General features: G+C 39.9%; 2 protein-coding genes across 2 annotated transcripts; one reads left to right on the top strand and one right to left on the bottom strand.

Annotated features, from left to right (window-relative positions):
• Positions 1-8003: 8003 nt before the first annotated feature.
• On the bottom strand, positions 8004-10183 carry evx2 (even-skipped homeobox 2; the record flags this gene model as incomplete). Its single annotated transcript, XM_083996685.1, has 3 exons — positions 8004-8621; positions 9166-9395; positions 9790-10183. 3 exons carry the CDS (start codon positions 10181-10183, stop codon positions 8004-8006), a joined length of 1242 nt encoding a protein of 413 aa, XP_083852811.1.
• A 10709-nt stretch (positions 10184-20892) lies between these two features.
• On the top strand, positions 20893-23309 carry hoxd12a (homeobox D12a). Its single transcript, XM_083996313.1, has 2 exons — positions 20893-21518; positions 21973-23309. Exons 1-2 carry the CDS (start codon positions 20909-20911, stop codon positions 22209-22211), a joined length of 849 nt encoding a protein of 282 aa, XP_083852439.1. The 5' UTR covers positions 20893-20908; the 3' UTR covers positions 22212-23309.
• Positions 23310-24592: the final 1283 nt, after the last annotated feature.

Here is a 24592-nt window from a genome sequence, read left to right on the forward strand (position 1 = left end):
TAATCTCTGCAGATTTGTCAGATGCACATTCATGCTGCCTGCATTCAGATCTGGTTATCTGTCATATTCATGAAACCTGTTTTGAGATGATTTTTGCTTTGTGATTTGGTGCATTGTAATGCTGGAAGTGGCCATTAGAAGATGGTAGATTGTGGCCAAAGTGGTCAGATGTGGCATTCAAATTAGACTGGTTGGTAATAAGCAAAACCAGTCTGGACTTACCCATCAAGATTTGTTGTGAAACATGTTGTGCATTCAGAGATGTTTTCCTGCTCATCAAGGTTGTACCGAGTGATTAGCTGAGTCACTATAGCATTTCTGTTGGCTTGAACCAGTCTGGCCAGTCTCCTCTGACATCTCATCAACAAGGCTTTGAGTAAACTTTAGAGACTGTTGTGTGAGAAAATCCCAGGAGATCAGCTACTATAATACGAACTCTTGAGCTTGACATGTATCTGCATGGTTTTTGCACATTGCACCGTTGTATCCTGAGCAGGTGTAAAGGTGATCCTATGTTATCGGTGAATGTATGCAGCATTGATCATTTTGGAGAAGATAAATAACATTTTAAGGAAACATGGGTGTATATGAGCTGACTGGAATAATACTGTGGTGTGGCAATAAGCTACTGTGAGTGCTTTGAGTTTGGCAATGACAGAGTCTGTACTGGGAGTGTGTGTGAGTAGCTGTGGTGTGTTGGTCAAAACTTAGCTTCTTGTTGAGTATTTCAAGATACTTAAAACTCTACTTGAAGGGCATCTGGATGTGATTATGACACTTGAAGCTGTATTGCCCTGGTTTAGGCCCGGCTTGGGGACCTTCATTGCTTCTCAGACCCCTTTTCTCCCTCCATGTTATCTCTCTGTACTGAAAATTGTCCAATAACTACACTTTATAGCAGGTTAACTATCCTGTAAAGTTAATTTTATATATGCAGCATTTCCCAAAATCACCATATCGCTTTGTATTGGGCCATATTTGGCAGTGTTGCAGATCCATCTTTGTCACTTCTTTATTGCACTCTTCTTGTATCGCTGTGGTGAAATACCTTGATTTTCCATTTATTCATTTTTAAATTATTATTATTGTGGGCTTGTTTCAGTAAAACTGCAAAAAAGCCATGACAGCGTCTCTGAGCTTGTACTTGGTCACAGTGCTGCTTTATGTAAAACACAAACATCTGTATACTACAAGATGCTCATGATGATGTCAGCAGGTGTTTCACTGTTTTGTATTAACAATTGCTATTTTGCACAAAATACAGCTAAGGCGCATGGGAATGTACTTTTTGGTAATAATCCAAATGTATTGAACACATTTTTTAAGCAAATGATGTTGCTATAGAGGGAAAAAAATATGAATCAACAAAGATAATATCCTAACTTGAGATATTTCAGTCTGGTCCAAAGTGGTGGCTGCCAGACTGACATTGCCATCCCGAAAGCCACATCATTTAACAGTGGTGAAGGGAAAAAAAACCCTCAAACTTGCATACCTCCACTAAAGCCAAACACTCCTACACATTAAGGAAGGTGATTAAAAAAATCCTGGATCAGCCCCTTCGACCAGATCTGCACCAAAAGTTTAATGAGTTCTTCCTGGGCCTGTGCCCCATCCCTCCACTAAATTCGGTTCATATCAGTTCAGTATTTTTTTTCCAACAAATAAACAGACACCCTATGAAAACATAACTGTCCTGGCAAAGGTCATTATAATAAGACTAAAAGTTATAATTGTAGCAGTTGGGGGTTTGTAAAGATCTGGACTCGATGCATTGCCACAAAAAAAATCAAATATCAGTTTGATATGTAAGCAGCAGCAACAGTTTTCAGTGGTGTTGAAAACTAAATTAAACTTTTGATAACCTCTGTCTTTGGACTTGTATAATGTGGAAACTTGTTTTTCAGAATTTCATATAATTTGACTTATGACTTTGTCTTCGTGACTTTATCTTAGCAGTTACATGACTACCTTGACTCTCACAGCACTCCTGCTTGAGTTTTGAGGGTTGAGACTTGTGAATTGCTTGTGACTTGCACATGTGTGACTTACTCCTTCCTCTGCATACTCTGCAGAGCATTTGAATGGACAACAAAGATGGTTTTATACTTTCCCCCAACTGTGAAAACTCACTTTGAAATCTGTTTGCAACAACTGGCACACATTCAAGCCAAACAAAGCTACTGTTTGTTTGGAAGGAGAGAACTAGTTTTTTTTTTCCTTCCTTTTTTTCTTCTACTGTTACTAATATATGATACAAAAACTGGGGGGGAATATGGGGAAATGTCACCTTAAATGCACGTTCTGTGGTCTCCATCCACCCTGATCAACTCCTAAGCCTATAGCATCATATGGATATGCACATTTTGGTTATGAACGTTAATATTTGACCGCTATTGGCCACTGCTTTAAAATAATTGCAGGATATTTACATTGCAGTTAAACCCCTCAATAGTGAATCTGTGGAAACAGTAAAGCTGGCGCAAAGTTAATTATACAATTTATATTTTTGGTCCTCCTTATTTACCTAAAGGTCACAGCCCTTCTGCTCCCACCTCAAAGCACTTTTATAATGCCATTATTATTACATCACTGTTTTGGCCTCTCTGCTTTGTATTTCTTCACTCATTAAATAATTCAAGGACAAATCGGGTGCATTTGAAACACCATAATAAGATTGAGAGGTAAGAATTGATCCTGCACATGTGTCATTTTAAGCTCAAGCTCCATTTTTTGACTTGAACATGGTCTGATTTAAAAAAAAAAAAAAAAAAAGAGAGAGAAAAAAAAAACCAAGTCCCAGCAGTGAAGTGATCACTGGGGAGAAGTATTCTCAGGGCATCTTGTGGATAAACAAGTGTTGCAGCTGTACTGTAGCCCTGCTTTTTCAAGTCCATCAACCTCTACAAATGTGAACACTGATGCAGTTCAGGACCTTTGCTTATGTTGGTGTTATTTAGAGAGAAATAATCTATGCAGTCCTTTACACAGCCTTTAGATAACTCAAAGCTTCATTTTTTACATTTGATCAATCTACAGTGCAAAATAAGAAATCCTAGGGGACCCAGACTCATTAAAAAAACCACACCAGAGACCCAACCACAACATATTGACCCTGACTAAAAGAACCACAAAATTGAAAATTATTTATGCCAGCAAATGCAAATGCAAAAAAAACAAAAAACAAATACTGAAAAAAAGTGTTTACTTTGATCCAGATCAATATGATAATCAAATTATGATGAATAACTAACGCCAGATCACTCTGACTTTTAGAGGTTTTGATACTTGCAGTGGCAACCAATAATGGTTTGTCAAGACTGTAGCAATTTCCAGTGGGACGAGGTTGTGTGAGCTATTATACATAAAACCTGTCAGAAGTGTCCATAGAGTATCTCATTATCCACATTAATTCCAATGAGAGCGGGGCAGAGCGAGTCTCAGAGAGCCTAAGAATTAACTGGGACGCCAAAGCTCCAGTGGAACAGAATGGAAATCCAATTGTGCTGCAGATTTGACTGGTTTTATTTTGATTTTTAAATGTATATACCGTAATATACATGAAGCATTATGTACTTCATAAACTAGCCTGGAAATCTTGATGATACACTCAATGATTGTGTTTTGAGGTCTTTAGTCATTTTAACTTCAATGTATTTTCAAGTGTAAAAGTTACACAAGTGACAGTTTGCACCATGTGACAAGACCATTTTCCTGCCTGAAGCCCATTCTTAGAAAAAAAAAAAGTTTTCTCTGGGGGAAAAAATACTTTGTTGTTGATGTGACCAGATAAGACTTGGTAGCAAAGAGTAAAAAATATATTTAGAAAAAATCTAAAACAATAAATACATTTGAAATGCATTCCCTTTCAAAATAAGTTACCTTTTTAAAATTTCCCAAACATAATTTGAAACGGATAAATTGTCAAAGGAAACCTACTGTAATGCAGGTGCCCCATGCTGTTGTTCAAACGCTAGTCATGTGAATAAGAAATTATAGTACCACCTTAAGCATACCCACAGCTAAGGACCACTGGAAGAACAAGTCTTTAAGCCAATAAAGGCAATTTCCAAAGATAATTGAGAACATGTTTCAATACATATGCATGAAAAAAGGATTTTCCATGCCACCGCCTCATATGCTCATGTAATTGATTGAGGGGATGACCCGTTATTTTAAATGTTATTTAGAACCATCAAAACGCACAAAATTGCAAATTGCCCAGCTTGTATCTGAATTAATACCTCATTCATCATCATTATGAGTTGATAAGTTAATTTAACCATTTCATTCTGTCTTAATGAGCTATAGTTGAATTAATGTCATGTAATATATGAAAGTAACATTTGAACAGAGGCAATGATTTGAGACAAACAGAGCAGAGACTACTTTAGAAGCATAATGGTGGCATAAATCTCATCAGGCTGCAGTTGATGGTGCTTGCTTTTCCTTACATTAAAAAAAATATATAAAATATGCCTATAGATTTTAAAGAAATGGAATGAAAATCCCTAACCTGATACATTTACATGTGTGAAATCTGGTGTGTGTGTTTTTTTGTTTTGTTTTTTCCTGTTGGTTGACTGTTGATTGATTTAGTCAGTGTTTTGATGGAACAGCTGGCACATCAGTTGTACTGCATCACATTCAAATGTGAGGACAATATGTTTTAGGACTAGACTGGGCTGTGCACCTAGCAGCTGTGAGTGGAGGTTGTGCTTTTAAACCATCTCAAACAAATATAGGCTACATGTAGTTGCAGTAATGCTGGGGTTTGTAGTTGGCTCACTGCTCTGCCAGTCCTTCATCTGGCGTTGAGTGACTGCATTTGACCATTTGGGGGTCTGCGCTTGTCTTCTAGTTCCACCTTAAATGCATTTTGGCCCCGCTTGCTCCCTGTAGTTTAGGTTTTTTTGTCCTCCCGCAGCAGCTGTCACCCTGCATTACTCGCAGTCAGCTAAATGAAACATTATTCTAAACATATGCATCGTAATCAGTCCGGTCACACTTACAAGAACACGCGTTAATAAGGCAATCAATCACTCTGGAACAAGCAAGTTGTTCTGTAACAGCTCATAAACAGTGTGTAATGAAGAATTGGAGGTTAGCGTGACACGGCGCTGATCAGATAATCAATGTCAAAGATGCGATGAATGTCAGTAAATGTAGTTTTCATGTCGTTTCTATAAAATCCTCAATTTACAACAAGCAGTTCAATTACCCTGAAAATACAGTCAATTAAATAGGGGTGATTGGACAGTAGGGGCAGGATCATCGATCTTTGCATTTCTATCTCGCTGGTGGACATTTAATTTGGTTTTTCTATTAGCACCGAAATAAAGAAAATATAAAATTATATTAAACAACCCAAAGATTTATTTTCTTGTCAAAAACCATTCAGCGAAGGTGACAGACAGTCTTCTGCATTATGATGAATTCTTTCTTTCTTTTTTTTCAGTCTTGCACATTGGATACAAAACTAATCGTGTTATTGTGGGCAGTGTTTTTCTGGCCTCTGTCTTTTCCTTTTTACACCTCCATCTATCTCGGTGCCTTTTGTTGTATGGGTTGCAACCCTCGCTTTAGTAAAGAGCAAGGAAACATGGTGATACATCATGCCCCATATTTGCTGCCCTAATCCTATTTCTTTTAATGGGAACGTTCAAAAAAGCAACTTATCTTAAAGTCCCCTGGGGGCATTCATGGTGTAGGCTATATTTTAACCAAGTGCAATTAACGACAGTATCAGCTTGTATCATTTAGAGGTAATGTAAAAATAATGGTAAATTATAGGGCCGGGATGACCCGTGATGGCAGGCCTCATATTCCCTGTAGCTTTCCATGTATTTTTGTATTAGACCGTGTTTCCTATAGTGGTGTCACAGAACCTACAAACATCAGATGTCTCCATTGTCGTTGAAAAATAATTAATATATTTACCTACGCAATAGATAGGGAAATGGCTGTATTAAGTTACATACAGGTAATTAGGTTTGCTTTCTGCTGTAACATGTGACACGAAATTCAAATTAGGATTTTTAGTGTTTGTGTCATTTATGTAAAGAAGCGAAATTGTGTAAACATTTTTTTTATTTATTTTCCAAGAACAAACACGATCAATAAATAACATGATTTACATTTCATATTGCACATTTTTTTTTCAAGTTAAAATATTTAAATTCATACAGTCATTGATATTTTAAATACAGAGATATAGAGTTATAACAGAGACTCTAGGGACAAAGGCCAATGCCATTTTCATCATTTTAAATTTCAGTGCTCGTTTATCAGCCCTTCTTTTTTAAAGCCTCCTTTTTTTGAGTGGACCGTAAAGAAATGTTCTTCATCTCCATAATTCAGTTTTAATTTTTGCACGAAATATTAGATTATGAATTTGGCCCCACTGGTTGGAGTTGACAGGCCAATGTTTGTAGGCTATCGTGATAGTCCTACTGGCGTGTACTTTTTCAGTGTTTTAACATTAAAAAAGGAAAAGAAGAAAAAACATTCAGCAAGTCACACAAAATAAATAAATAATTATTATAATAAAAAATGTGTTTAAAAATAGCCTACCATCCACAGTTCATGAAGCTTTTTTTTCCTCATGGGCGATCAATAATTCAGTTTTCAGCTATCAGTAGGACTATCCATGATATTTTTGCAAAATATTTCACGATTTACAGTTTCACATGTTTTATAATTAACATATTGGTGATGTCCCAACAGGAACGAATAAAATAGCACATAGCCATTTTTACAGGCGCGGACAGTTTGGAGAGCCAGACTATTTAATCTGAACTTTTCGCCTTACTCAGTCCCGTCACTGTGTGTGCTGAGTGGAGAGGTCCTATAGGGACTTACATACCTATATGAAAATACTGGATTTGATATAATGAGCTTCTGCAATGGAAATAAAAGGAGGAGCGTGTGTGTGTCGAGGTATTTCCCATTATCAGCAAACTAAAAAAAAAAAAAAAATGAGGGGGGCTCTTTATAGGCTGCTTTGGATGTATAATATTTTTCAACCCTTCATGTGTCAAATATTATCTTTTATACAGTGCATTGTCTGTAGCAGGACTGTCGCTTTGTTCCAGGTCTTTTGTATGTCTAATGACTTCCCTCCGCGGGTTGTTAGCACTTGACAGCGGGTCTCAAAACGAGGAACTTTCTTACAGTCGTGTATTCAAAGGAGCTCCATCTAGGAACATGATTGGCAATTTTTGTCATGATCCTCTCATTATTAACATAAAAATTGACACCAAAGACGCGCTGCAAAATTATATGCACCTTTTCAAGCTGATTAGGGGTGTCCCCACAGAGCACAGGCTGGGGTGTTGGAGAAGCTATTGCTGCCAAAAATCTCAGTCTATTAGGGCTAGTGAAGAAAGATATGGTGCTGGGCAGAGGAGCAGGAGCCTTCTGCTGTATGGCCTGTCTAAATTTAGAGGGAATAATTAGCTCACGTTTGTGTTTTTTAAAACCAGAGAAGTCGATATATAGCCAGGTTGGATTTGTCAAGTTAGATATTGGGGGTTTGAGCCGCAGAAATATGAAGTGTGACCCAATCTCAGATTCTTTGTGAGAATTTTGAATTTGTAGAAACAATCCATCCACCTGAAATTGCCTTTCAATATAAACATGGGGACAGAGAGAGGTATGGGGGGGGACAGTGTTGTTGTTGTTGTTTTCTCCAAATATGCAAGTCAAACCAGCACAGTCCATACAAAAATGGTCTATACTGGCACAAACACAAGGGCACGAGCCTTTAGAAAAGTCTGTTTTGTAATTTGAGAAAAAAAAATTGCTGTTCATGTGTTTTGCGATATAAAGAGTTTTGGGGGGAGGAATCATCAGACTTTTAGAAATTAATCTATATGATTACAGTGGTGTGTAAGAAAGGAATGCTTTACCCAAGTGTGGATTTTAAAGTACAGGCCTATCCCCTAAAGTAGGACTAGAGCAAACATAAGAAACGGTGGTGTGTAGGCTTTTGTTGTGATGAGTTATCTGTTAAGTGAAGTTTCTTCTCGTTGGTCTGGTGACGGGACTGAGGTCTTGCTGAGAACAGCAGCAGAATACGGCAAAAATCCACTCTCGGATCGCTGGCCCGCAGCTGTGCAGGTAAAGTCAGCGCTGGCGCTCCGGGCGCCCTGCAGCGCGCTGGCCGCCTGGCTGCTGTGGCAGCTCAGACACGAGCACGGCCCCGCGGCGGACGGCGCGCTCACCGCCGCTGCCGCCGCCGCAGCCGCCGCGGCCGCCGACGCCGCCGCGGAGCTGTTGAGGCCTGCGGGCGACTGGTAGAGTCCCGGGTGCCTGAAGCTGCAGAGGAGCTCCGGCCGTGAGTACGGGTGGGAGAGCGCTCGGAAGGTATCGAGGGGGCGGATGGAAGTGGCGAAAGGTGACGAGGCGGCGCCGGTGGCGGCGGCGGCCGCTGCTGCTGCCGTGACGCCGACGTGCGGGTAGTAATGCAGAGGCATGTGCGAGTGGAAAGGGTAAGGTAGGCTTCCTGTAGCTGCCGCGTGCGTCATCATGTAAGTGTAGAAGCTGGGGTCTGCTGGATGAGGCCAGGACATCGCCAAACGCTGCCTTTTATCCTTCATCCGCCTGTTCTGGAACCACACCTGCACACAGTCAAAACAAGGCCCATATTGAAGCTGCCATGTTGTTGCAGGCTCTACACAGTCCTGGAGAGGCTCAGTCTGCTCTGCTCTGCTCAGGCACCGACTGCTGCACTCACTCACAATATTCCTTATAATAACCATTGCACGTAAAAAGAAAAAAACCCAAGCTGCTCTCCTCTGCTTCTGGAGTTACAGTCACTAAAATAGTCACTGGAATATTTAGCAATTTTTGAAGTAAATTGTTTTTGTAAGTAAGTTATTAATTAACCTAACTGTTGAATTGATTAACATCCAATGGCATCATGATGTAAAAGCGTAATTTTTTTGCACAAGATAAAATCAAAACATCACACTGCATCACAATCTCCTAAGAAGAAATGGTCATGGAGACTATATTTTCAGAGAAGTGCATTTTATCAGGTGGTTTTTTTTTTTAATGCTCCATCGTTTCGTTCTCAGCACAAACCCATGCACACAGCAGCAACACACAACCACACACAACACATCACACACAAGGAATAATGAAGATTAATCGGGGCTCTACCTTAATTGTAGTCTCGGGTAGATTCAGCGCTGCGGCTAGTTCACATCTTCGCGGCCTGGAAACGTAATTTTCCCTGTAAAACTCCTTTTCCAGGCGTCCGATCTGTTCTCTGGTGAAAGCAGTCCGATACCTCCTGACCTGGTCGCTGTTTGAATTGTTTGATCCTCCGTTACCGTTCATGTTGGAGAGGGAGTTTGAGCTCGCGTTTGAAGATCCAGAGTCAGAAAAACCTATAAAAATAGAAAAACAAATGTTGATAATATAGAAATAATACAGATTGGAGTGTCGGCCTGCAGCAGCTACATTTACAACAGCCTAATGTGAACAATAATAAAACAGAAAATAAAGCTCAAGTAAAATTTCAGTCGAGATAAATATTTTTGATTTGATAGGCTAATCAAATATATTATTATATGTATCAATAGCCTATATTATGGGAATAATCCTAATAATATAAAAATTGTGTTTGATGATAATAATAATAATAATTCTTAATGTCTATCTTATTTCTGTTTTTAGATGACAATAAGAAACCTAATAATAGTCGTAATTATAATAACAATTTAAAAAAATCAAAATATTAAAATAAAAAGTGAAATTCGTAGCAAAATGAAATCCTCCTACCTTTGTTGTTTTCCTTGTGTTGGCTCGGGGAGCGGTGCGAGGGGCAGCCCACCTCCACATCACTGTTGATGTCTGATTCTTGCGAAACTTCGGAGTAAAGGCTCATTTTCTTCCTGCTTTCCGACGATGAAATTTCCGCCGAGGAGGTATTGTCGCTGCCGTGGTGCGTGCCGAAAATACTGTCAATTTCAAACTTGCCCTTAGTCGGGATGTCCCCAAGATTCCCATGGAGAGACGCCGAAGTTATTCTCGGGCTCAGCCGTCCGCTGTGCTGAGAGTTTTCCAGGGCCTCCAGCACTGAATTTCCAGGCGTGTCTGCGAGCCTCTTCCCTGCGACGGGACTGTGCAGACCTCTCTCCATCAATATCATCTCTTTTCTTATCCTCTCCATCATTAAGCTTGGTGCAAGGCGAGGAGGAAGAAGGAAGGAGGAGGGAAAAAAAGGGAAAGAACAACACGCGCGCGCACACACAACCCAACACTTGTCCAGGGGGCTGGAGGAGCACCAATGAGTTGTGTCGGGAGCTAAATCCACATGCAACTCAGCAACTGTCTCTAAATAACTGACTCTAAACCTTTTTATAAAGCAAGACGCCAAAATGAAAGAATCTGAATGCAATCGACGAGCGACTGCTCAGAATGAGCCGAGCATCCTCTTCCTCCACCAGCAGCAGCAGCAAAAAATGTCATTCATCAAAAGTGGCTGCTGTTCGTTGTTAAAATGCTCGGCTGACGTTGCTCCAATGATCATTTATTGTAACAGGTTTATAAGCAAATAAATAGGAGAGGGCTGTCACTTGATGATGGAGGCGGCCTTCGGTCAGACGAATAATATCCAAGTGGAGAGGAAGAGAGGAGTGAGGCGCGAGGCGCTTGTCCCTGGGTTGATCTGAGTCTGTTTTAGATTGCTCTTGGGTTTGGCCTCTTGGGTGAAATTGACAGTCTGATTAATAAAATGAGCGCTGCAGCATTTCCCTCTTCATTTAGGAATATTATTATGCTTTGATTCTCTATTGTTTCCCCTCCTCTCTCTTCGCCCTCCCCTCTCTAATCTTTCTTTTATTTATTTATTCCTCTTATTTATTTTTTATGCCATTTCTGCGACTTTATATCAGTGATGTGAATTGCATTAACATCAACGTGTAAGTTTGTGATGAGAGATTAAAAGTGTTAATATATATATATATATATATATATATATAGACAGAGATTTTGTAGTGCATTTTCTGTTTTTGTTATTTCTTTTCTTTTTTTTAAAGATTAGTTCCACTCAGGTCTTTATTCGTCAAAGACACATTATGATGTGGTGATAATGCCTACATTATCACACACTTCAACACAGCACAGTTGTGTGTCCTTATAAGGGGCTTGTTTTTAAAGATATTCTTCTTTTTGAGAGTCACCATGTTTTTAAGATGTAAACAATGATTTGTCCCTGCTGTAATTTATGAAATCGCGCTTATTTCCTGTCTGCTACTGTGACTCTGACGTTGATTTTTTTTTTTTTTTTTTACGAATTACTCTCGTTTTAGAGCTTAGACTTTAATATTTAACATTTTTCTAAACACAGTTTTGTGTCTGACATTTGAAACGACCATGACAACATCAGCCCTCCTCAGTTGTGTGTCAGTCTCTGTGCCAAACCCTCACTCAGCTGCATTGTGTTGTGAGCATTTATCAGAAATACCTGGTACATGTATGCTGCAGATGAGTTCTACCGGAGACCCGATATGTAAAGACATAACACCCATGCATGGACTTCTGCTTTCTCCATGTGAAATGACTGTTAAGGCGCCATCAAGAGTTTCCTCTGCATCCTCTGGCGCCCCCTGCAGGTTTTAATATAAACTGCTGTCGCTTGTATTGGCAGTTGAGTGGCTGTTGTGGCCTTTTTTTCCTTTTTTTTTTTACCTGATGTCCTGACTTGTGTCTGACCCTAGCAGTCTAGGAACATCTCTACTGCCATGTGTTCACGTTTTTCCATAAAGAGATAGCTGATAAAATAGATATTTTTAATGAGGCTACTGAAAAACAACTTAAGAGGAGCTACAAGCTGCTGCAGAGCCAAAGGTTTTGCAGCACTATGGGGTTCATACCAGAACAAATACAGAATAGAAGAGCACACATTTTGACTTAAAGTTTAATAATGTAACACTTCATGTAGCTTATTATAACATCTCAGCTCACTCTGTTATTGTCTCAAAACAAACTTGATGTAAACTAATGCTCTTTTAATGAGGAGAAGCTTGTTTTACAACCTTTATAATACTGAAGTCAGTTGCGCTCATCACTTTTTCTTTCTTTCTTTTTTAAATAAAAAACAAAACATTATAGCTACTCACAAGACACTGGTAGGCATTCTCCTCCAAGAACTTTTAGAATTTGCATCTAATATAATTAGATCATTTGCATACATGAAGGGGATTAATTGTGCAGCTGATGTGTTTTTCTGAGCCTCCTGTTGAAGGATAATCTTACACTGCATGTGTTTCTGGATTGTATAATCTCAGACTTTTGGTGATCTGTCTTTGACTTTTGCATCATGATATGGTTCAGATATTATTTTTCTGTTCAGCTATTTTCTTGGCCAACAGATATAATGCAGAAAAAAATACATATAAAGTTTCTTAGTTCATCTTGTCTTTGTTTGGCAGCTTTGTTTCAGTGAGTGATTTTATGACAAGTAGCCTATTCTGAATATTGATTAACAGTATGAGCACCTTATCTTTTGTTTGACAACTGGGTGTCGTTTATTGGATATTGTTCATGTTTGGTTTTTCTTTTTTTTCTATACTTTTCCACAGACTTTTCTTTTTTTTTTGTGCTGAGGAAATGTAGACACGTCACAGTTGGAAATTAAGGTGTGAATAATAACTACTGACGAATTTTGTTTGCCTGGTTCAGTTTCATGGCTGTGGCACTTGAACACAACACAGCCTCTGTTGATCTTAGTATTACACCTGTAGTTGTACAGTGAGTCAGTATAACTGCTGTGGGTGTGTTGGTGTCAGGAGACGACACCAGTTGGTTGAAGGTCGGCTGTCTCGGGCTCGGGTGATGGAGTGGGTTGTGTACTGATCAGACGGTCGGTGGTTCGATTCCTCACCTCCTGCTGAAGTTCTGTTGGGCAAGACACTGAACCCCAAATTGCCCCATGCAGTCTCTTGAATGACAGCCTCTGTCGTTCTTTTGCTGCTGTGTTTCTACTTGATGTGAGGCGTTTCATGTACCTCCAGCTGTTGTTCAGAGGCTGAGTCAGGGCACAGATGTGTCACTTATGCTCCTCAGTTCACGTGTGCAGTTGCACTGATGAACAACAGTGCGTTGAATGGCATTAAGAACAGGTTGTGTCTGCTGGTGTGAACCTGTAGTGTGACGGGGCAAAGTTTCTGGGGTTATTTTCAAATGACAAATCTCTCACTCATAAGGCCACAGACTGAAACTGATAAAGTGGAGGGAGAAAAAGTAAAGTCACAGAGTTTACAGCCATCATTTGTTACATTATTTAACCTCTTTGTGCATTTCCTTGTGGTAGTAACTTATTAAAGCCATGTGCTGAACACTGCAAGGGCCATTGTTGGTCATAAAGGTGTTTTTAATTATTGTGAGGTTTGATAAGAATGCAAAAATATATTAAACACTTTATTCTGTATCTGTAAACCACATGTAAAACACAGCAGCATCTAAACCTGGGTAAATTTTCAAAAATAAAGTGCACACATACAAAGGATAAATATGCATATTGTTTCATTTAATTTTTTTCTATTTTAGTACAACACACTTTAATCAATATTTGGCAAATTTGTAGATCAATGACAACAATATCAGTTTTTTGAATGTACATAAGCCATGCAAATCGGAGAGCAGCACTGATGTAATCCCTTCATAACAACATCCACTGTTTGATATTAATGCTGTTCCACACAGGTGAAACTCGCCTTTACCAGTGCATGTCCCTAATATTTATCTTATTTCAAAACAAATTATTATTGATATTCTTCAGTCTTTGTTGACATAAATTTAAAGATGAATATATGAAAACTAGAGAGAAAAAGAATAATGTTAATATTTATTAAATAAATAGAATCTCACGTATTTCCTCACTTCCATCATTATGAGCATTTAATTTCTGATACCGCCTGAAATAAAATATCCAGTGAACAACCACAAAGATTTAGGTTAGTTAGCGAGTTCCTACCAGTCAGCTCCAGATAATGTTGTTGAGACCATAATTAAACCATGATTAGCTGTGGACTGATGAACATTATGATGCAAATAAGAAGTCTGCCATCCAGTCCACACACTTCCTTCAGATGATTTTGAAGCAGCTACTTTCATTAATTAACAAGTGATGTGTTTCATACATTGATATGATAACAACCCAGTTTCTGGTCTTAAAATGGAGATGTGGAGGAGACGAATCAAGGGAGCATCAGTTAGTGTTGGCGTACACATGATTATATGAAGTTAAACACTCACCAAGCACTTTATTAGGAACACCGTACTAATAATACTGAGTTAGAGCCTCCCTTTGCTCTGAGGATAGCTGCGTTTTTTTTTTGTGGTGTGGGTTCAGTTGATATTCCTTTGAGATCATCTTCCATGTTGACATGACTACATCATTTAGTATTTGTAAACTGCGTATTTACACTGCCAAGCTCCATCCTGAAGGTGTTCCACTGGATTCAGATCTAGTCACTAGATCTAGCTGCTTTTGAACATGGTGCATTGAAGTGGGGGGGGGGAAAAAAGCCACACCATCACCACCAGCCAGGACTGTTTACACAGCGCAAGTTAGATCCATGAATTCACGCCGTTGACCCAACCATCTGCTGCCTCAGCAGAAATCCAGATTCAACACACCAGTCTACGTTCCTGTGGTCAACTGTTGAGTGTCTGTTCTCACTGTGGCCTCAGATTTCTGCTCTTGGCCGCCAGGGGAGTGGAGCCCGACATGTAGCATCCGCCCTAAGGGTCAACATGTTGTTAAGTCTGGGATGCGTTTGTCGTAAAGGACCATTATCTGAATTGCTGTAGCCTATACCGTAAGCAGGTGTAAAGCTGTTCCTAATAAAGTACTTGGCGCGGGTGGATCCCACTGTTAACAATGTATGCAGCAGAGGCAGCAGCTGGGGATTTGGCACGAGCTGCCAGGAGCAGCGTAGGAGGGAATTCATCCTCTGCTGCAGCGACGATTTCTAACTTCAAATCAGAGATGAGGTAGAGACACTGGAAGCACAGCAAAGAGAGAAAAGTCAAAACTGTCTGGTAAACATAGTACTTGGTTGTAATGTTTTTCCCTTGTCCCTCGATTCCCTTGACTCACGATCACTTTGAAGTTAGACTCCACCCTCCTCAAAAGAGGGAAGAAAAATACATGTGAGCAGTTTCTTTACAATCAACAGCTGCCCCAGACAGAAAGAAATAAACGAAGACAGAGATGAGACATGAGCTGCAGTCTGAATGAAAAACATGAGTAGCTCTGGGGAGGTTTCATCTTTCTCATGCAATGTATGTTTGCTCCAAAAAGAAAAGAAAAAAAGAGAAAATCACCTGAAAACAGACTGAAGACGTGTCCTTATGCTTTGGAACGATTCACATGCCAAAGAGGTTTGCAACACTTTGTATCATCAGTTCTTTTCATATTGAGCATCTGCTTACTTCAAAAAAGCCTATACAACTTTGACTTATACGTCTCCTACACATTTAAATAAGACGAGTGTCTTGTGCCTCCTGCTGATGATGGTTTCCAGATTATGTCCAATGTGCTGAAGTGGTGTTTACTGGAGTCTGGGGGCCATGTGCAGGCCTGTACCTCTGATCCCAGTCCCAATCACACCATTGTATCTGTGTTCAGTGCTGTTGCATTTTTATTATGCTATTTGGCCTTTGTCTGCCCGTGGGCTTTTCATTCCTTAACTGAGAGCGCCATCTAGTGGAGCCTTCCGGTGAATGCAAACCACTGAGCAACAGTTTGAAAAACACTTTTTTACACAACCTTTAATACAACAAGAACAGCACAGAGTTGCAACTTACCATTGCAACACTGAGTAAGATCCCAAAGTTGATGCATTGTATTGTTGTTCTAACTTCTCTAGGCAATTGAATCAAGTTAACTGGACTTTTTTTTGTCTTGAAGATGCTTCGCCCCTTATCCAAATGGCTTCATTCAAATTAGATGAGGAGCGAAACATCTTCAAGACAAAAAACTAAGTCCAGTTGACTTGATTCAAAGATGCCTTGGACCTGGACAAATTAGAATTTGTACAGACTTGTAATTTAATTTGATACAGCAGCTATAGAAAAACAAGGCTGTGCTGAAGCTGTATGAATTTAATATTCAAAGGATCCGTGGTAAAAGTTGCAGTGACAGAAATGATGCTCTGAAGACGCTGCTCTTTAGTCATTACAATAATAAAATGAGAGCGATGTTTCAAAATATAATAGCAGGGTTGTGTGTTTTCCAGTCTCTTTGTAATCTCTTTACTTTAACAGATTTCTTTTTCTCTTTTCTCTGATTTTGTCATTGATTATCTGTTTATTCATTATTTTGAATAAGGAGAAATAACTTTAGTGGGAAAAGGCTTTATTCAGTTGTAGCTGATACGGCGCGTTAATCTCCGTGCATCACTTTACTCTCGTGGTGAAAATAAAAGTAGCTAATACGTATAGGCCTACGTCAGTAGAAAAAGCCTATGTGAGTATAGTTTTTTATATTTTTATGGCACTGATTCCGAGTTAAACAGAAAAGGTTAACTTATTTGTAATTCTTAATTTTAAGCTCCATTGTTCATTATTGGCTTTTACACACACGCAAAATGTGTGAACTTTAATCACAAAATGTTAACGCTGTGCGTTTGGATTATTGGAGGTTAACGTGAGCCTGGTTTTAATTGTTTTAATGACCCTATTTTTTTTATTTTATAAATATATATATATATATATTTTTAATAAACTCATAAGGCATTATTTCCAAATACAACCTCACGGACAGTGTATTAAGTCTGGCTTAGTTGTCGTTATAGTTTTTGTGTAAAGGACTAGGCCCATTAACATTTTGACGATTTTGAGGTGAATATAGATTCAGTTACAGCTTTTTCTATAAAGCAGATATTTTTTTATTTTGTCCCTCCAGTCTCCACTTTTTTTTTTCTTGCCCATGCATTATGACAAATCAAATGTTTATATTAAGCCCAGTTTCTGGTCATGTAAGGAGGTGGACAGGGCAGAAATGAGGGCAGGACAGTGCAGTGGACAAACATTCAAAGTTAGTTTGAACTTGTTTTTCGTAGACCTCGGTCAACATGACGTAATGTAGGCCCAGACATGACCAGCTATATGAAGTAACAAGAACTTTGGGAAACCATACAAATGCTGAAGAACTCTTTATAGGCTAATATTCAAATTAAATGACTGTGTTTTAATTTTTTACAAATGTGAGGCTGCAAAACCAGCACTTTTTCCTCAGGTAGATGAGTTACTCTCTTTTTCATTCTCTGTCCATATACGCACCTGATTTCTACCGACAAAGAGAACCCGTTTCGATGCCGTCGTTCACTGTCTGCCTTCTTCAGACAAACAACCGTTTTAAGAAATGAAACTGATGAAAGAAAAAAACATCCTCCAGAGGACCGGTTTCGGTTCGGCTCTTACCTGAAAGCTCCCACTTTCCTCCCCGTGTTCCCTCGGCGCCAAATGGACCTGAGCACAGACCCCAGAAAAATCATCATCACATTATCTACCTCCCTTTCACCAAATGAAACCTGTCCACACTTCACAGCAGCATGGTGGATAAACCTAACTGCATCCTGTGACAAACCTCCACACTTCCACTTCCACTCACTCACTCACTCATCTGGTCAGATTTCAACACTTCCACGCAGGATTGTAAGGCAGCGTTTTCTCAGCCCAAAGAACTTGAACGAGGGAAGCAGCAAGTTTATTACCAAGGACAATAGACGGCGGATAGCTGCCTTCAAAGGCCCTGGGAAAGCAGACAGACAGACTGCTGCTCCTTAATTTGGCTCCTGACACCCTCAGTGGACGGAGAGAGGAGCAGTAAATGCCACTAAAACTTGTCTGTCTACACTTTTGAAGCGTGCAGCAACATATTTTAAAACTGGATTTCACAAATGTATAATTCTGCATTTATCGTCAAAGGCGAAAATTTGTTTTAGATCAAATTTAAGAGATGTTTTCCTTTGAGCAAACAGTTCAAAAATATCCAGCAGTGCAATGTACAAGACTCATTCTATCATCGAGATAAATGTGTTTATTTTCCGTCATCAGCAAGAAGGCTAATAATTCGTTTGTCGCGAGTTTTATCGATGGAAGGATTTTTTTTCTTTTGAATTTAATTTATAATTCTCCCTCTTTAACTGTAGGTAATTTAACTGGATTTAGACATGTTGTTATTATAGCCTATTATTAAGTGTCAAATACACCATACCAACTCTAGAATAACATCTAAACCGTTTCTTCTTGGGTTGTAAAGCAGATGACTAAACGAGTAGATCCAAAATAAAGTTTGATAAGTTTCCACTCTGCAGAAAATGTAGGTCGAGTTAGATGTGTAATATTATTTCTGTTTTTTTTTTTATTTGTATTCATACCTTATTTATTATTATTCGTAGCTCGTCTCGGTAACCAAACACATTTCAGTTGAAAAAACTTGTGTAGCCATTTTCAATATATTGAATTTATAATAATTATCGCTTTTTTTTTTCCTGCTGTCATGTTTTTGTGCTTTTGTTTGTTTTTCAATTTAATGATTTGCAACAACATCTGTGTATTTTTTTTTGTAGCCCACTAGCCCTTGAATACAGATGTTGTTATAGTTCACAGCAGTTGTTGCCCACCTTACGATATGGCCCATTATTCATTCTCATTAATTAATTAATTAATAAATGAATGAATTCACATGGCAGCAGTAAATCTACATGGCTGAGTGATGCTGAAACCGCTGCTGATGTTTCACTGCAGGATTAAGATACTGACAAACAATAAGAGAGGGAGTAAGAACATCATGGCAGCAGGGGAGCGTATGTGAAGTTGCACTGCCACCTATTGGATTAGAGCCGCAACAGCAACGTTTGACTGTTTTCATACAATGATACCTGAGAAACTTGTGTGGGTTAAACCCTAAAACTGTCAAATCTAAATCTCACTGAACTTTTTTTTTTCCTCCCTCAATGTGAAGTCTCCTCAGACCTTTTTCTCTTTGTCATAAATAGATAATAAGTTTGTGTTTGGACCTGGATGTGGTGAAGTCATAAGGTATGGCATTATTGAAAATCTATGTTAGTTATCCATAATTATTTACATCCATGTTAGGGAAGGGGGGGTCACAGTCACGAGCACAGTCGGCCCTTAGATGGGCAACGTGCCCACTATACGTGGAGCCAAAACTGAAAACACAACTGCTTCAAGTCTTCAATGTCAGTGTATTTTATTTTTGAACACCCCACCCCACCCCAACACACACACACACACACACACACACACACACACACACACACACACACACACACACACACACACACACACACACACACACACACACACACACACACACACACACACTCTTAATCCTGTCTGTGAGAAATTTCAGGGGACCAATGTGCGAGGCCACCACACACATTGTCTAATATAAACCGAGTCAAATTTCATGTGAGTATGTAACCAGAATATTCCAGCAATATGAGGCTGTTATGATTGATCATAAAACACGCAGTTACACCCTTGACCAGTGTTAAATCCCCACAAGAGCAGTAGTGCTATTTATTTAAGAAAGTACTGAAAGTACTAGACTAGTGTTGGTAAAATAGACTTAGATTAGTAGTTTCAATATTTATCCAATGAATTTGACTGTAAAGGAGTGTAAACACGGAGCAGGAGGGGGCTCGTTATGGTTCATTTTCATTTTCGAGTGCAAACATTTGACTTGAGATTTCACAGCGGAGGATTTTGCGTTTCTGGAGAGAAAATTGTTTCTTTTTTTTCTTTTTTTTTTTTTAAACAAGACGATACGAATCTAAATTGCACCAGGATGTTAAGATTATATTAGAAACAACTTTAATAAGAAACCTGCTTCCGTTGAGTTTAAACAGTGATTTGAGGGAAGATCAAATTGTTCTGATAGTGAATCCATCCACACTGTGCGGAATTGTTTCCCCCTCTTTTTTTTTTCAAAGGTCGATGTTCATCTCCTCGAAATGCGGATACGTTTCATTTCTACGTTTCCTCATATGTTGTGTTCAGTCCACAGCTCGGGGGCGAACGCGCATATAGGCCGCATTGTGTACAAGAGACACAGCGCAAGAAAAGCACCAGCTCCAGGGCCACAGTGTACTGGAGCTAATCTAATAACCTGCAGCGAAAAGTACAGTGGGGCCTCCCATGAATGTTATCTGTGTGAGGCTGATAATGTTGCATTGTTGAGATTGCGTGTGGGGCAAAAGGGGGATTTTTGACCACCGTGGACATGAATGTGTCCATGTGGTGATTTAATGCCACTGTAACAGTGTGTAGCCTTCGTGTTGTTTTAATAATTTCTGTTGCGCTTTGATGGAGTACGTGTGTGTGTCACTGATAGTAATCAATTACAAACCAAAGTCAAATATAATTCTCTGATGATTAGAGCTGTACCCTGAAGCCCAGTGGATGCAGCGCCTCGAGTCTCCCGTGGTGCATTTAAGGTCCTGTATTTACCCTTGTAGCCCACTATAAACTATATGGGTGAGTCTACAGAGTCACATTGTCATTCTTCAGGTCACAACACCAAAATAAAACCCCGTGCTCATGTTCTTTCAAAGGGAAGCTCCTGACACTGAAATGGATATCAGCCAAATATCCTGTAGATCCCTCTGACATTTTTTTCTTCTCTTTTTGTGTAAATATAGAAAATGGATATTTGGGTTTTTAACTTGATCCTCCACCCACTTAATACCAAAATATTTCCTCATGGAGTATTTTTGCTTTGCAGTATTGGCAGCAAGGGTGGGGCGGAACAACATATTTTGCATATCACGTGACGCCGTATTAACAAATCAACAATTACCTTCCCTTTATTCTTCAGGAGTTGCTAAAACGCTTGCAAGAAGCGTTTGAGGGAAGCTCCATGGAAATGTGTGAGCGGAATCCTTTAAATCCTGGCTACGTTGGTTCTCTATTGAATTTCTCTCCACCTGAGTCGCTGTATTTCTCCAACTTGCGGGGTAATGGAGCCCACATACCCGGGCTGCATCAGATCCCTTACAACAGGAGAGAGGTGTGCACGCTCCCGTGGACTTCCTCAAGTTCGTGCACGTCTAGACCAGCAGCACCGCCACCCCAGAGCCGCGCCTTTGGCGGGTACTGTCCGCCGTTCCTGTCCAGTAACTCGGTGTCTGTAAACAGCAGCTCCTCCAGCAGCAGCGGCGGTGCTGCTGGTGGTGGCGGTGCTGGTGGCGGACACCACGTCAAGGCGCATTTGGAGGAGTCGGCTCGATGCTTCCAGGACACGGACCACAAGGCAGAAGAGTCCGGCAGGCAGGAGGAGGTTTACGCCGGGGAGCATGGGGCAGTGAGTGACCGCGGCTACTCGGAGCTGCACAGCCGCTCTCACAGCTCTGGAGCTCAGATAAACGCGGATTCATCAGGTCCACTGAGTGTGAACGGCACCAAACAGGAGCAGAACTGCTTCCAGCCTCCATCCACTAACACATGCTCCAGGACGACTTTTGCTGAAGGTTAAGTAGCCTATAAAATTGTTTCATACTTTCAACTATCTCCACAGTTAATAACTATGCGATTATGATAAGAAATCATCATGATATCACAACGGGGATCTTATTAATAACTGCTTGTCTCATATTACATCGTTATAATGGAGTAACCAATTTCTACTGGCTTCTAATGAGTTGCACTGAGACCTTTTGTGTGTGTGCAATCATGAGTTTAGTGTTTTTATAGTCAGTTCACATCTATGATTTCAATGTATTGTCCTTACAGAAGCTATTGTTGATGGTATGTGAATCTCCTATTTATAGACTGCACTATGCGTGCCGTCTTGCGCTGTAGTAGTATTAAACTATATATTTTTTGCTATATACTCACTTCATATAAGCAGCACGGTCGGTTATTTCCCTTCAGAGCGCATTACTGTTGCTGTATAAAACCTGTTTCCATCTCTGCTCCCTCCAGGTGCCCCATGGTGCTCGTCACAAGTGAGGACGCGCAAGAAGAGAAAGCCTTACTCGAAGCCACAGCTGGCTGAACTTGAGAATGAATTCATGATGAATGAATTCATCAACAGACAGAAACGCAAGGAGCTGTCAGACAGACTGGACCTGAGCGACCAACAAGTGAAAATATGGTTTCAGAACCGGAGGATGAAGAAGAAGCGGCTCATGATGCGCGAACAGGCTTTCTCCGCGTACTGATTGACCTTTGGACTTGATCATGACCAGCAGCGCACAGAACATGTTTGTTTGTGTGTTGAAGCCTTGTATGAATGTGTTGCAGCACAGACATCATGAGCCCCTCTCGGTCTGTGGCACTGACTTGTTTCTGTAGCCTAAATACGCGTTAAAAAACCTTTGTATTCCTTTCGCACAATAGGCTACAGTTCTATCAAGTCTCCACCAGTGCAGTGATATTAATAGCAGGCTGATATAAATACATTGCAGATCAGGATACAGCAGATTTTTACCCAGCTGGTCATCTCTCTCTCTTCTCTCTTCTCTCTCTCTCTGTCTCCCTCTTTGGCCGAGGCTCTCCAGACGCGCACTAGGCCTCGACTCCTGCTGGGCCTAGGCGCGGTTAAAAATGAAACTGTACGCCTGATTCTTTCTCATCCAAGACAAGTGTGAGGCCTGTTTTACGCAGGATTATGGCTCTGTGTGTTTTTGTGCGTTTTGCAAGAAGCCCTGTGCATGTAGTGCAAGGCCTGTTGTGGAAGCAAACAGTCAAGTTCATGTTTACGGACGAATAAAAACATTAAAGTCAGTATTTCAAGAATATATTATCACTGCATGTCTATTTCCTAATTGCCGTTATTTAGTTAAATACCACCCCCTCTCTCCCAAGTTATTGTAAGTCTGTTTAAAAAAAAAAAAGAGCAACCTTACATTATTTTTTGTCCTGTGTGGCCGCGGCCACATTCAAGTTCGGTCTGTGGAGCAGAACATTTGCGGCCCCTTTTTTTTTTTTAGTGGTTAGAAGGTGTTTACTTCAAATGTCTGTGAAACCAGTGGGTTTGTGAATGTGAAACTTTCCGGTTGTGTCAGTGAAAGCAACATTATAATTGTTGTTGTGAATGAGGCTCCGAGAGGTTTTCATTTGTCAGACCTGGTTTTGTGTTCGTGCGGTCACATATGAGGCGTTTGTATTGGAGTCGCTCTTGTTTTGAAAATCTATTCTTTATAAATAAATACATACTTGGTGTATATTTAACCTCGGATTGGATTTATAAAAAAAAAAAAGCATTCCGGAAAGCATGTTGTTGGTGAACATAAAAATGTGGATGAGACTCTTTACGCACGGACCAGAGGTCTTGTAAAGTTGCAACCTGAGGATGAATACATTTGTAAATAAAGCACATTTTAAATGACCTGCTGCCACGTTATTGTGAACCATGGGAGTGATTTTACATTTTTAAACAGGATTTTGAGGAGCATTTAACCGTGGATTTATACATGGCCAGTGTCATCCAGCAGCATCAGTCAGTCGCTAATTGATGATGATAACCTATAGGCCTGTTTATCTGTTCATAGGTCTGTATAAAATCTGACAACAGTCTGTATTTCTCCACATCAAATCTTATTTGTTTTATTTTATTCTTTTTCCACGTAGAAGCCAAATGGATTTTTTTTTAGAAAACTCTACGGTTGTGATTTCGGCGGCGGCGGCGGGAGGACACTACCTGTCCCTCCAAATTAAACGCCGTACTCCTCACTTTCTAAATGAACGCATTAATATGCACGAGGGGGAAGTATTTGTTGCATTTATGCCCAGACACTTTAATGACTTCCCGCTGCTCCTAATTTTTTAAAATGAAACACCCTGCTCTGTATTCAGATGTCTCTTTGGCAAAGATCTGCTTTAATCTTCATCACGCACATCAGAAAAAACAAATTAAATCAAATTTTTAAATAATAACTTGAGCAAAGAAAGGAGGGGGGAAAAAAAGAGAGAATCAAGATTTTAATAATAAAACATCGCCTGCATTAGGAGAACTAGTTATGTCATAATCCTCCACTCTCGCGCTTAGCTCTAAATCCACCAGCAAATCCCTCAAACCAGCACTTTTACTGTTTATTTTGCCCCAAACGTTTAGCTTTACATTCGTGTATGATCTCAGATTAGGGTAACATGTGCCTTTCTAATGTCTCGCTTCCCTCCTCAGTGCAGATTCCTCCTCCCAGTTAAAGCATAACACAGCAGCAGCAGCTCACTCCCACTTACCAAGACCTCCACATGCCAGCTGGAGGTTACTGCGGCTGTGTGACCAAATGGATCTGGTGAAACTCAGAAGTCATAGTATATGTGACTTTTAATTTCACCCTGTGTGTGTGTGAGTGTGTGTGTGTGTAGCTACACACATCGCATAAATTTAGAATGAGACATATTTACTAGATTGGGTTTCTCTCTGTGCGTATTAGAAACCAGTTTGGTAATGCATGTGGTAGATGGATCATATCTAAGTGTTTAACTTTACGAAAGCACACTAAATGGTGACCAAACCACTTTAGTTTGCACATTGCGGTTTAGTATTGACAAAGTATAAAGCTGCAGGTCATAAGTGGTCAGAGATTGAAGCTGC

Source organism: Trachurus trachurus (assembly GCF_905171665.1).
Source record: "Trachurus trachurus genome assembly, chromosome: 21".
In the NCBI taxonomy this organism is placed as follows: Eukaryota; Metazoa; Chordata; class Actinopteri; order Carangiformes; family Carangidae; genus Trachurus; species Trachurus trachurus.